General features: G+C 37.4%; 1 protein-coding gene across 2 annotated transcripts in view; it reads left to right on the forward strand.

Annotated features, from left to right (window-relative positions):
• The first annotated feature begins 703 nt into the window (after nt 1–703).
• The window catches only part of NKAIN2 (sodium/potassium transporting ATPase interacting 2), a 1030851-nt gene continuing 1018315 nt past the window's right edge, over nt 704–13239 (forward strand). For both annotated transcript variants that reach the window (XR_499978.3, XM_038000565.2), the window contains exon 1: nt 704–789. Coding sequence is in view for 1 of the 2 variants with exons in the window: in XM_038000565.2 (XP_037856493.1) it covers nt 736–789 (54 nt within the window). In the remaining variant the exon portion in view is untranslated. The remainder of the gene's footprint in view (nt 790–13239) is intronic.

Consider the following 13239-nt stretch of genomic DNA (forward strand, 5'->3'; position numbering starts at 1 on the left):
CCCCTGGGAGGGGGCGGCGGGGAGCAGGTTGAAGGATTTGTTGGAGGAGGAGGATTCACACATCTGGGCGAGGGAGGGGCAGCGCCGCTGCTGGGACGCGGCGCGGACCCGCATCACTGCGCGCAGCAGCCGCTGCAGCAGCCGCTGGGGATCGCGGAACCCGGACGCCTCTGCTCGGCCCGCGCCCCGCTCCCAGCCCCACCCCCGCCCTCTGGGCCCCTCAACGCAGGGCGCAGAGAGCCGCGGGCTGCGCAGGGAGGCGGGCAGGGGCCCGCGCGCGCTTCTGCCGCCCCCGGAGCCGGCGCGCGGAGAGCGCAGGGCGAACGCGCGTCGGGCGGCGGCCGCGCTGGGGGGCGTGAGGCGAGCGGCGCGGGGAGCTGCGGGGGCGAAACTTCGGGGGCCAGATGCCCGAGGGCGCGGCGGCGCTGCCAGGCTGCCGCTGCTGCCCCTGCGGGCCCCGGGCGCGTCTCCGCAGGCGGCACTGCCTGCGGCGCGGCGTGTGCACCGAGCGAGTGAAGGTATGTGTGGCGGGCGCGGCTGGAGCTGCCGCCGCCACCGCCGCCGCACCAGCAGGTCCTAATGCCTGTCACTTCCCAGGACGCTGGCAGCAGCAGCCCAGAGCCCCCGAGCCCTCCGCAGGTTTGCCTGTCCTTCCCCGCGATCTGATTGGATAAAGTGGGGGCTCGACGGTGGCCGACGTGGGACAGTCTGGCTGTGGCAGGGGTCTCGGAAACCATGGGTTATTGCAGTGGCAGGTGCACGCTTATCTTTATCTGTGGCATGCAACTGGTAAGTGACACTTGGGTCCCCTTTTTCTGTAATGTGTCTTTGAGATAATGGGCACGGGAGTGCAGTAAAGGGTCTGCCATTGACTTGAATGGAAGAAAAAAATAAAAGAGAAGGTGACAGATATATTGCCTATATTTAAGATGATTTCAGGGAGACGCACTCTGGGGTACAGGAGAGGTGAGCCTTTCCGCTCCCACCTATTTGTGTCCCTCTTAAGACAGTTTGGCAGGTGCGGGTTAAACTTGTCTTTAATTTCTTTAGGCAAAGCAAGGTGTAGCTCTTGTTCTTTATGCTTTGCATTCCTATTCATGTAACAACGTGATTGTCACCTACAATTTACTGTACAGGTGTTAAACAGAGAAATATGGAATTTTGGACTTTTCTTCTCTATACTAATTTTGCAGTATCTTTGTTTATTCATAGACATGTTTTTTAGGAAAATGTCTTTAAGTATAACGCTCTAAAAAAACCACTATTCAGGGCAGATTGTATCCTTACAACAGTCTCATTTAGAAGCCACATTGAGTTTTTAAAGTATGCAGATTGAACAAAAATACTTAGATGAACTCAGCAACACCATTGTCATAGACAGAACCAGTACCTTTAAATCACAATTAACAGACAATTCCAAGAAAAATTATCCTGTCTTACATTTTGCTTATTATTGCTCCTGAAATAGATACTGTTGTCTGATCCTATAGGATGGAGAATTGTGTGTACTTTTTGAGGAATGTTGTACAGTTGCAAAGAGGCAAGGAACCAATAGTGGAAAACGTCATGTCTCTGAATTTCAATTCCTTAAGGGCAATGGAAGGAGGGTCTGAGTAGAGTTGAGAGATGAAAAATATACCACTCTACGTGGTTAATTTGAGGTAGGAGCTACTTGCTCACACTTGTCGTTAAGTAGATTTCCTTAGAAAGTATAAATTAACTGGAATAGTCATCTACATTTTCAACAATTGTGTCATAAAGGTTGAGGTGACTACAAGGCAGAAGATGTTTGAGTGTCCAATCAGTAAAGTGTTCAAAAGAGCAAGGATTTGCCATTGAAACTGACAGAGGAATTCCTTAAGTGTTCTTGTTTATCAGTTGTCGTGAAGCCCGTGAGTGTTAGCTATTGCTGCTTTGTTTAATATTTAGCTGAAACAGTGCTTTTTGTTGTGTGTTGTCTTAGGATGTTTTTCTTTCCCATGAAAGTTATCTGATGGTGTCTATTTTGATCTGTGATTTATGCACTTATGCACTTGGTTGTAAGACAGAAAAGATGGAACTATAAATATAATTTTCAGAATGTAGTAGTTTCTCAGTGATGTGTAAACCAGTTTATTTTTCTGTGCCATAGATTCATATAAGTTTTGCAATAAAGGGTTTTTACTCTTAATAATAAAGCTAACCAGAACAATGAGGGAGTTTACTTTGTTAAACAACCCATTAGGCCAAATCTGCCACAATGTATAAAGGTTTTCAAAACATCCTTTTTTTGTATATATTATTCAGAAAATAATACATTTGCTGATTCACTGTGTGAAAGCATAAAACTGTGAGAATGAGTGGGTGTGTAGATCATTCTTATGCTCTTTTCAATTTAAAATTTGAAAAACGTGATTTAATTTCTAATCATTTAATATAATAGGGATTTCTTATGGCAAATGTATGCACTAGATCTATATGACATTTTGTGTGATGAATACAAACTCCTCAAGAACTTAATTTTAGAAAAACATAAATATACCAATAGGGAAACTATTCAAAGTAGAATGATAAAGCTAAAGGCTCCTTTGTGTTTTTGTGTGCTCACACATGTGTGTATGTGCACATGCTCTTGAGTACATGAATGCATCCATACATACAGTGGTGTCTTGGAGAGTTGCCCCATCACTTATGAAACAGAAATTCTGAATTATAGTTAGGTTCTTTAACAGAATAGTCGTAGCTGTAATACAGAAGAGCACAGTCTAAGCAAGTGTACATTGGAATCCTAAGGAGTTTTATGTTCTATAAGAATCATGTGATTTTGCCCATTCAGACTTCATGTGCCACCAGGTTAATATAATTAGCAGCCATGTTAATGCAGATGCAGAACAAAAAACAAAGGACAAAGAAAATCCAATTGTTTTGATAGGGTGAAAAGATCACACCTTAAAGGACCTCAGAGATTCTTGGTAATTGTTGCTTTTTGGAAATACAGTGTTTGATTTTAAATAAAATAATTATTTTTGCAAATTAATAGTTGCAAAGCCCTGCACTAAAAAAGTGGGTGGGTGTGTATGTTTTTCTTTTGCTCTCAATAGATTTTTAAAAACTTTTTATGTCTTTGCGCTATTATGAGTAGATTGTTTTACAAATAAACCAGGTTTCTAGACTAAGTTATGACTCATGTACCATTGACTGAAATAAAAGTTAACCCAGTTTTGGTTACTTCTGAAGTGTTTAGTATGTGTTCTTGTAACATTTGGGCATGTTTTCTTTTCTTTTCTTTTTTTTTTTTTTTTGGTAACTGTACAGGAAAAATCTTAGATTTCTTAAAATCAATTGAGGCCAAAGAGAGTCTAAATTAGAAATTTTATTCCATTTCTTTATTACGTGACTTGATTAAGGTTCTGGAAACATTAATCTCTGTCCTCTAAGCAAAGTATTTGTATTTTAAATAAACTTAAAGGGATGTTTACATCTGCACCAATTTGCAGCTAATCTTAGGAGAGGATGAGGTGGCTTTTGGTATTGTGGATATGGTAATCTCATTTATTAGGTTTTTATGAGACCAGACACGATGTTTTGACCATTTAACAAATGAGGGACAGAGACGGATTCTCCAGAGACATTTACCTGTCAGAATTCTGTATCTGTGCTTTACATTAGTTACATATACATTTAATTTAATGTTTGGCAGACTACAAGTATAGATAAACACACACTCTTCTCAAAAATCAGGAAATCTGTTTATAAAACAAGAAACTAGAATTTCATACCATAGAGATTCAATACAAAACTTCCATTTTATGAAAAACTGTCTCCATATGTATCATAAATTAAAATCTTTGAGTTGTATGGTTATGTCAACTTCAGATTTTAGGGTGATTCCTACGTAAAGGAGTATGATCTCTGGAAGCAGATGCACTCCATGTTGCAGAATCCAGAGCTTAAGCTCATAATCTCAAGAAGGTAATTTTCTTTTTATCGTTGCTGTCCTTAATACTCAGAAACTGAAGATTTCAGATAGTAACAAAAATCATCACTGCATTTGCAGTGGTGGTTGTAGTGATGTAGGACAAGAAGTATTTAACTTCTTATTTACTATTTGTAACTTTCAACAGGTTGTGAAAGTTTTGGCACTTTTACCCCAATGTGTGATTGAATCGGAGTTCTTTTATAAATATTGAAAAAAAACTCTGATATCTCTCAGTGTGAAAAAATACTGTTAAAATATGAAAGAATATAACTTAATTTAGACTGAAAGGACAGATTTGTTTTCAAGTAAAGAAACTCGAAATCCCGTATTTTGTACATTAGACCCCTGGGTGGCACAAAACATGTCATAAACTATTGAAAGAAAGTTTAGATTTACACTCCACAGATTAACACTTGAAAAATGCCACTGTTGCCATGAACTGTATGAAATATTGTTAACTTGGAGCAGGTGCAACTAACAATTAGGTTAGTACACATTGTGTGTGCAGCTGTGTGAAGGATTACATTTGAAACTTAACTAAGAGTGATCAGTTACTTTCTATCTCAGGATTGCTAACCATTTTCAAAGGTACACTTTTTTTTTTTCCTTAAAATGTCGTGAGTGTAGACTAAGTTAAAAACAATTTTATTTTAATTATGGAATACTTCAGTGATTGTAGTTTTATGCAGTGTTCATAATCATGTGCTATTTTATTACTTTTTAAAAAATAAAGCTTTGCCATGAAGTAGCTTGAAAAGTGCAGGTAGAATCTTATGATATTTCTAGTATACTTTTGACAAGTTTGACAGTTCTTCGGAAGTTTAGAACTTTATCTGCCACAAAACTTCCTGGCTCAGAGAATTTTAACTTTTTAGGGTTCAGATGCCATTGATGATAAAATCTTCAAGTTGTTAACCAAACTTATTCATGAAGATGACTGAAAATCTCCATACAATACTTTAGAAACTTATGTAAAAATATGTTGAGTTTGCTAAGTTGTAAAATGATAACTTTCTTCTTTTTAAATGTTTTCTATTTATGCATCCTGAATATTGTTGGACATGGTTTTGTTTTTAATTTATCCTCACTGTAATTCAGCACTACTCTGCTCTGTCTTATGTATACCAAGAGATACCTAGAAACTTCTTCCAGTGTCCAGCTCTGTTTCTTCATTCACAAAGCAGGTAGTGACTTCTTTTCTTGAATACAGCTAAAGTTTCAAAAAGTCAGCCCATGTGGAGCTGTTCCCTGCTTTCTCAAATAAAGGCTTGGATGGGCAGCATTTTTTTCTACAGAATGCCAGAGTCGTCTCTGGCATGGGGCCTGTGTGTGGGTAATGACCCAGAAATGCAAATGTGCTTTGCTACCTCCTTTCCCTCCGACGCTGCTTTACTTTGAGGTCAGATTCTCTACTTGCCCAGTCAAGAATTTCAGAATGGAAGTCAGGGATTCCTTAAAATAGGAAGTCTTCATTTTTTGTTTTTTATTTTTAATATGTGTGTGCTTGAGAGAAATAAAACCTGAGAGACAGGAACATATTTTAACATTTCTGTGTTGATCCTGGAAATATAAATACAAAAATTATGGCACCAATAGCATTAAGTATTTGTATATACTAATAATGCCTAAAATTCCAAAGGTTGTATTTCAGTTTTGTTATTTGGTAGAATTTCGAACAGCTCAGTATCATTTTTTCCTAAGCAGTTTTGAAACTCATATTGGTATTAATGGAAATTACGCTATTTGCAATAACACACAAATGTCAGAAATGAAACACACACATAGGAAAAATATTTGTTTCTTGTTTTTTTTTTTTTCTGATATAATGAACTCTTCTGATTTTTGTTATTTTTTTCCCCTCATGGAAACTTGATTGTTGTTTATTTTCAATATAATAAAATACATAAGCCATCAAGATACAATGTATGTAGGGCTACTTTTTTTCGTAACAGTGATAGAATAAGTACTCTACTTACTCCTAATTTCTATAGGATGGAAATAAAATTATGTGAAGCCTTTGTTCTTAGCATCCCCAAGATATTAAAACATATTTAAAAATTATGAAGGAACAAGATAAAATTATATATCATTTTCTTTCTCTAGATTATGGTAGAAATGAGATGTATAACTTGGTGTTCTCTTCTTTTAGTATTTCAGTTCATACTTTGTAATACTCCTGTGCACATGTGTGCATGTAATAAATTTGTTATGCTTTTTTTCTTTTGTTAAAAAATATTTCAGTTATGTTTAGATATAAAATGCTCAATATATAAAGAAATTACTAGCTTCATCTTCCTGAAATAAGTATTTTTCTTTTTCTTTCCTTGAATTATAAAACAGGCACTGAGTCTAGCTTATAGGAATATTCTAAGATTTAGTCTTATGCAGGATATACACTCTTTCTGTTTTTCCAACCTGGAATAAGAATAAGGTAACTTCAAAGGCTTATAATTTTTACCTTTTCAGCTACTTGTGGATCCCATGCTAACTTGATCCCTGTAAAAACTGCTTGAAATGCTACATATAAACTGATTTTTATGTGCATTTTGAAATAAATTATTTTTTCATTTCATGCATTTTAAAATAACTTGTTATGCTTTTAAAATCTAGTTTTATAAAATAAACAATAATGAAAACATTATTATTTATTGGAAGCTTATTCTTGGCTAAATATGTTTGTTTTTTTTTTTCCACTGAATCCTCTCCGGTAATCCTAAGGGGTAGGTAATAGATATTAATATCCTCACTTTACCAGGGAGGAGATGGAGGCCTTGAAAAGTTAAGCTGTGTTTTTAAGTCACCCTCTTAGTAAGTGGAGAAGCTTGGATTCAAACCCGGGTCTGTCTGAATCTCAACCTGACTCTGAACCTGTGCCACACTGCATCCCTTCCATGTGAAATAAAACCATAGCAGCCTCTCATGTCTGTTTTACTGAAGGAATTAAGTACCTACCTACTAATTCCTTAGTGACTCGTTAGTCAACACCTAGGTTTAGAGGGGTGGGGTGGATTGATGTCAGGCTACTGTCCAAACCTGACCGACTTAGGCAATCTTGGGGTTTGACAACTATGAGCAGCTGGTGTATGGACTAGAGAATAAAAGGGCAGAAGGGGAAGCTCCCCTCTTCAGAGCAAGTATCCATTGCTGTTCCCATGCATTTGGGCTGACTTTTGACAGATAACCATGCAACAGGGTCTTAGAAATTTGATATGTATGCTTAAAATGGATTATATGGAAAGAAAAAATATATTCATTTTTAAAAAAATCCAGCTGTTTTTAAAACCACTCCTTGATGAATGACCAGTGCACAATAATGTTATTTGACTGTTTTTTGTTTGTTTGTTTGTTTGCTTGTTTTTTACATGCTCCAGATCCTAAATTCATCCAGACCACTATCGACTAATAATATTTGCCATAATTATTGTACTTGGGAAGAAAGAGAGTAAATATGTTATTTAAAATATGTATTGAGTGTCCTTGAACACGTTTTGAACCTAGGTGTGCATCAGAATCTCCTGCAGGATTTTCAAACATAGATTTTTGGGCCCTCCCTTAGAGTTTCTGACTCCAGAGGTCTGTGCCAGGACCAGAGAATTTGTATTTCTAAGGAATTCCCAGATGATGCTGATGTTGATGATCAGGCACCAAATTTTGAGAACTGTTGGCCTATAATATGTGTCTTCACCTAATGGTGTTACAAGAGAACATGAACCTATTTTTGAAATTCTTCAATCCAACTAGATAATTAACTCAATTCTTCCTATGTCCTGCTACTGATATGAAAGAAAACTTTTCTCCAGGACCTATTTCTGACTTCCAGCTTAGTTCTATTCAGAAGTTTAAATAGGAGAAATGCAAGGTCTTTTCTGTGCATTTGTGTCTTTGCAATGAATTGAAATACAGGAGAATCTGAAAGCAAGCACCCTCATGTCTGGTAATGCTAGAACATAATTGGATCCTTCACACCTGCCTCTCTTTACTAGCCTAGCCACTCATTAGGGTAAGCACAGCCGTGGGGGCAGAGAGAGAGAGAGAGAGAGAGAGAGAGAAGAGGAGAGGGAAGAGAGGAGAGAGAGAGGAGAGAGGAGGGGGGAGAGAGAGAGAGGAGAGAGAGAAGGAGAGGAGAGAGAGAAAGAGAAGAGAGAGAGAAGGAGAGGAGAGAGAGAAACAGAGGAGAGAGAGAGAGAGATGCTGAAAAAGTACTGGGCTAAGTTAGAAGCTGGATTTTAATATACCAAGGAGTCTAGTGCTTCTGTATTGGGTGGCTAAATAACTATGACTTTGCCTGAGACATGCATATTTCTGAGTGCTGTTTCCTCATTTGAAAAATAGGGCAAATAATTCCTGACCTATTTACCCTATAGAATGGAAGTATCTAGGGGAGAGAATGTGCTTAAAGTTAATATCTTTGCAGTTTTAATGGTTTAAGCTTTCAGAACAGTTCATCTAGTGAGCCCAGGAGTAGTTATAGGGTTGTTTGTGACCAGTGACCCTAGTTAGAACAGCTAGTTTTTTCATACAATCATTTTTTTCTTCACCCACTCATAAATTTTGTGAGGCTGTATAAATAAGGATTAAAACACTAGGTACAAGTGGTTTGAACTAGATAGTATGCCATGTGCCTGATATACCTACTTTAAGTATTCGTTAAAATGAAACTTGGATTTTACAAACAAGTCAACATTGTTCTTCAGGCCAGTATTTCTAAAACTGTGTTCTGTGGACACTAGTGCAGCAAGTCATTGTACTGAGCAAGAACTCTTATCCCTCCCACCACCCCCACCCTCAAGGGTCACAGTGCATATTAGCATATTAGCAGCTACAGGAAGTCCTGCACTAAACACCTACTTAATTCCATTTAACTCAGCAAATATTTAGAGTGCTTGCAGTGAACCAAAAAATGTCTTTTTCTGATATCCCCTATTAATCTTCCACAGAACTAGCATTTTCAGCAATACTTTTCAGTGAAATATTACTCCAGGCTAATGATGCGGTCTACAAGTTAATATTCAGTGATGGCCTAAACAATATTTAAAGGTTAAGAATTCAGTACAGAAATTCAACTGATTAAACAGATGCATAACAAATAATGCATAAAGATGTTTAAGAATATAAAATATTATCAAGTGATTAAAAGAAATGAATAGAAACTTGTTTTCAGACGCTTGGCTATTTTATATTATGTATGTTCACTTGAGTTTCTTGAAATTGTGTTTCAAACGCTAAAAACCCTTAACTGAAACTCAATCAAGTCCAATTGCTGATATGGCAAAGAGGTTGACGTGTTGCATTAGTTTTGGAACTTCTGATATTTAGAACTCTAGAACACCTTGGAGAGGGCATTTGCAGAAGCACTTTCGTTTTAAGGCAGTGGATGAGGAGCAATGTCTATATCCTACATCTCTAACCAGGCTAGCTTTTCCAGCATCTCAGCCTACATATTTGCCTTAGGCGGGGGAGTGGTGAAGAGTCCTCATACTGACTTTTGTTTTTTAATCAATGCATTACACTCTAAAACAGTAACACATTTAAAACCCCCAACAATGTTGCATTATTTGGAAACAAATGAGTCTTAGTTTGAAATGGAGGAATCAAATTGGTACACCCTACTCTTAACAGAAGTCTTTGTGTGCATCTGTATTATGCTAATTACACAACAGAATAAGGAGATATTTCAAATCCTTTAACTGACAGCTGTGTATCAAATGATGGAAGGGTTTATGTTACATGTGAACTGTTCGGTGGTAGGGAATTCATAGTATCCTAACCTACACAGGCTTGTAGCCACAAGAGATGTACAAGGTGGATCGCCCAGAGTATTGTTTGTATTACAGTCTCTGACACCTCTTGGACACAAAAGTTGAAAGAACCTCTGCAAGCCACAAGGAGAAGAGAAAATTATACTGGGTTGGAGTGCTGCCTTCTGTGGTCTTGACCACCGGAGAAGGGCTGTGCTGATTGTCCTGGGGTTGAGCACTTCTTTTGTTATGGCACCTGCAGTGGTGGACGGCACCTTGTTCCTGGGAATCATAATTCATCCTGGTGGGCATAGTGATTCTGACCTCACTCTCTTGTTAGTCTGTAAGCTAGAGATAAGGTACCCTATAAGAGATGCTATATGAAGGTTTTACCTGATTGCTTTGAAGTGCAGGGTTGAGATTAGGGTTTGTGGATATGTTTACCCCTAGTTACTGGGAACTGTTACATAATTACATATTTGAAGTCTTTTAGAAACTATTGTAGATTTGGCCAGGTGTGGTGGCTCATGTCTGTAATTCTAGCACTTTGGGAGGCCAAGACTGGTAGATCACCTAAGGTCAGGAGTCCGAGACCAGCCTGGCCAACACAGCAAAATGTCATCTCTGCTAAAAATACAAAAATTAGCAGGGCATGGTGGTACATGCCTGTAGTCTCAGCTACTCAGGAGGCTGACACATGAGAATTGCTTAAACCTGGGAGGTAGAGGTTACAGTGAGCCCAGATCATGCCACTCACTCCAGCCTGGGCAACAGAGCGAAACTCATCTCAAAATGTAGATTTGATGGTACATAGTTGGTATATAAAGAGCTCTGAACCTTTTTTTTTTTTTTTTGTCTTTTTTCTTTTTAAATAAAAGATGCTCACAACTTTAGTGAGTAGTGAACCTGTAGCCTGAGATTTTCTCAAATATTGGAGCCATGTGTAGGATTATGTGTTTCTTACCCTTATCAACAGGAATTAATGGAGTTTCATTTTTGACCATGTTTTATAAAATGTGGTTCCATTTTATTCACCCAAAAGATAGTAGTTAAATTATAGCTGTTCAGTCGCATTTATGAGTTTGCCTTTTCTATGCACCTGGAGTTAAACGCTTCCTTCATTTTCCTACAAGGCAGGGTGTGGAGGGGTGGGTGCAACTCCTGAATGTCTAACAGTTGAAAAGCAATTAAGTAGTACTCTACTTAAAACAATGTTTTAAAATTCATTGTGAATTGGAATCCACAATAAATTGAATTATCATGAATGAATTCATAGATTAATTTTCTTAAGAACGTATTTCTGGTTTTATCAAAAATGTTCCTGGGAAGTTTCACAGGCTCTTAGATATATGGGGCAATGCATTTCCAGTTTACCACTTTATAGACTGTCCTCTAATAGATTTATTTTTATTTAGAAAAGCTGCCTTAAAAATCAGGCAAATTGCATAAGTTCAGTTTACATTGAATAAATATAAATCTTGCAACAACAATATTTGGTGACATTTAATTATATTCCTCTTTTATTAAAATCCTTAAGGGAGACCTGTGGTTTTCACTTTCTTTTCATAAGAAAGAGGTGTTAATGATCACTGTGTTACTGTACCTACCTTTACTCACACTCTGTTAAGTAGGTTAAACTTGTGTCATATTTTTTTCCCTTACACTGAGAGAAATAAACCCCAGTGAATTTTTTTTTGGAAGTTATATAGTGATTTGATGCAAACTTTACACACAAAGAAGGGTCGTTGCCTATTTCCTACATCTTTTAACTTAATCTTTCGTAATGTGAATAAAAATGTTACATGCAATGGATGAAGAGCCAGATGTGCAGACCCTGCCCTGGATGTTGGGAGATGAAGACCCTGAAAAGCATTTGCCTGGAATGGTTCTTAGCCTGCAGTGCTGTATTGCAGTCATGATCATTTAAATGTGAATGAAGTAATGAATGAATAGTGGGAGGAAATTAAGTAATTACTAAATCAGCTTCATCAAGTAGGATTTATGAAATGTCCACATACGAATAGCATAATGAACATGTGCTGAATAAATTAAGTGTGTGTTTCTACCCTTTGGCAATTAGGATATGATGTAACTGAGAAGAATGTCAAGCCATGTTTCTGTCATAAATCTAGTATCTAGTGGTTTTAATAATTTAAGATTAGTTTAAATTGCAACCTGTTCTTTATCATTTATTAATTTATTAAGCCATATTACTTATTATGCTAGAAGCTAAGCATGTTTTACTGTATTTCATTCATTGTGTGCTATAAAATCACACTTATTCTTACTGTAAATAAGATCAATTTTGGTGAGACATAAATGTGGATGTCTGGGTCATTTTGCCCCATTTAAAAGTGTTAATTCATATAAGTTTAATTCATATTATCTAGTATTTAATGCATTTGATACAACATTACTTCCAAGGGTTTTGTTAAATCAGAACATAAATAACAAAGTTAATTTTGTCTTTATTTTTCATATCTCTAGAGCAGTAGTTTTGAACTTTTTTGGTTTGTTTTTAGTTTGTTTGGCATGGAATCTTGCGAATCTGATAAAAGCTACTCTCTTACCAGGAAAATGGGCTTCAAAAACTTGTGAACTCAATCTGTGAAACTGAGATGAAAACCCCTAGTATAAATTCTTAATTTTATTTGTCTGCCATTTCATGAAGAGCTTCTGCTTATCAATTTTGATTCAGTTACTTTGAACCCAGGAAACATTTAAGAGACTATGTACATACTTGATATATACAGCTATTTATTGTAAAGATATACATATATACACACACACGTGTATGTATATAGTGTGCAAGTGTGTGTGTGTATAATGCAAAATTTGAGAAGTCAGGAGTAGGGTTGGGGAGTAGAACCAAACTGACCTCTGTCAAGGAGATTAAATGTTGCATGTAGATATAATATACCCTTAATATAGGGCAGCATGGTAAGAACTTAAGAGAAGTAAGAATAAAACAGAAAGGAAATTTATGGGAAAGATTAGTTATCGCCTCATAGGTTGATCAAACAATATACAATATATGGGGGCCTAGTATATGATAGGGAGGATTTCTATAGCTAGAGATTGCAGAAAAGAGCATCCCAGGTGGAAGAAATGATGGTAGTAGAAAGGTGAGAATGAAAGAGAATATGTGTGGGACAATGAAGGTTCCAGTTGAGTGGCAAGTAGGGAAGAATTGTGAGGTGACTTAGGGAATGGAAGGGGTAGGAGTCTGATTCAGTTTGGTTCATAGATGAACTTGAGCTCCTTGGAAGGAGTTTGGGACCTTATAGAATAGGATATGGGTCTATAGGTGTCTGTAGATGTTAATCATCAAGGTGCATGTCCCAGTGCCCTATAGTAGAATAAGAAACAACACAATGTGAGAGTGAATGCTTGAGGTTTGGAGCAAGCCCTGTGGGGAAGGTGAGGGCAGAGTAGTAATAAATTAAAAGATTGCTAAACTGTTTCAAAGTCCCTGGTGAAATTAGGTGGCAAGCATTTGTAAGAGAACCAATTATTTCTCCATCAGTACCCAAATTTCTAAGA

This window comes from Chlorocebus sabaeus, chromosome 13 (assembly GCF_047675955.1).
Source record: "Chlorocebus sabaeus isolate Y175 chromosome 13, mChlSab1.0.hap1, whole genome shotgun sequence".
In the NCBI taxonomy this organism is placed as follows: domain Eukaryota; kingdom Metazoa; phylum Chordata; class Mammalia; order Primates; family Cercopithecidae; genus Chlorocebus; species Chlorocebus sabaeus.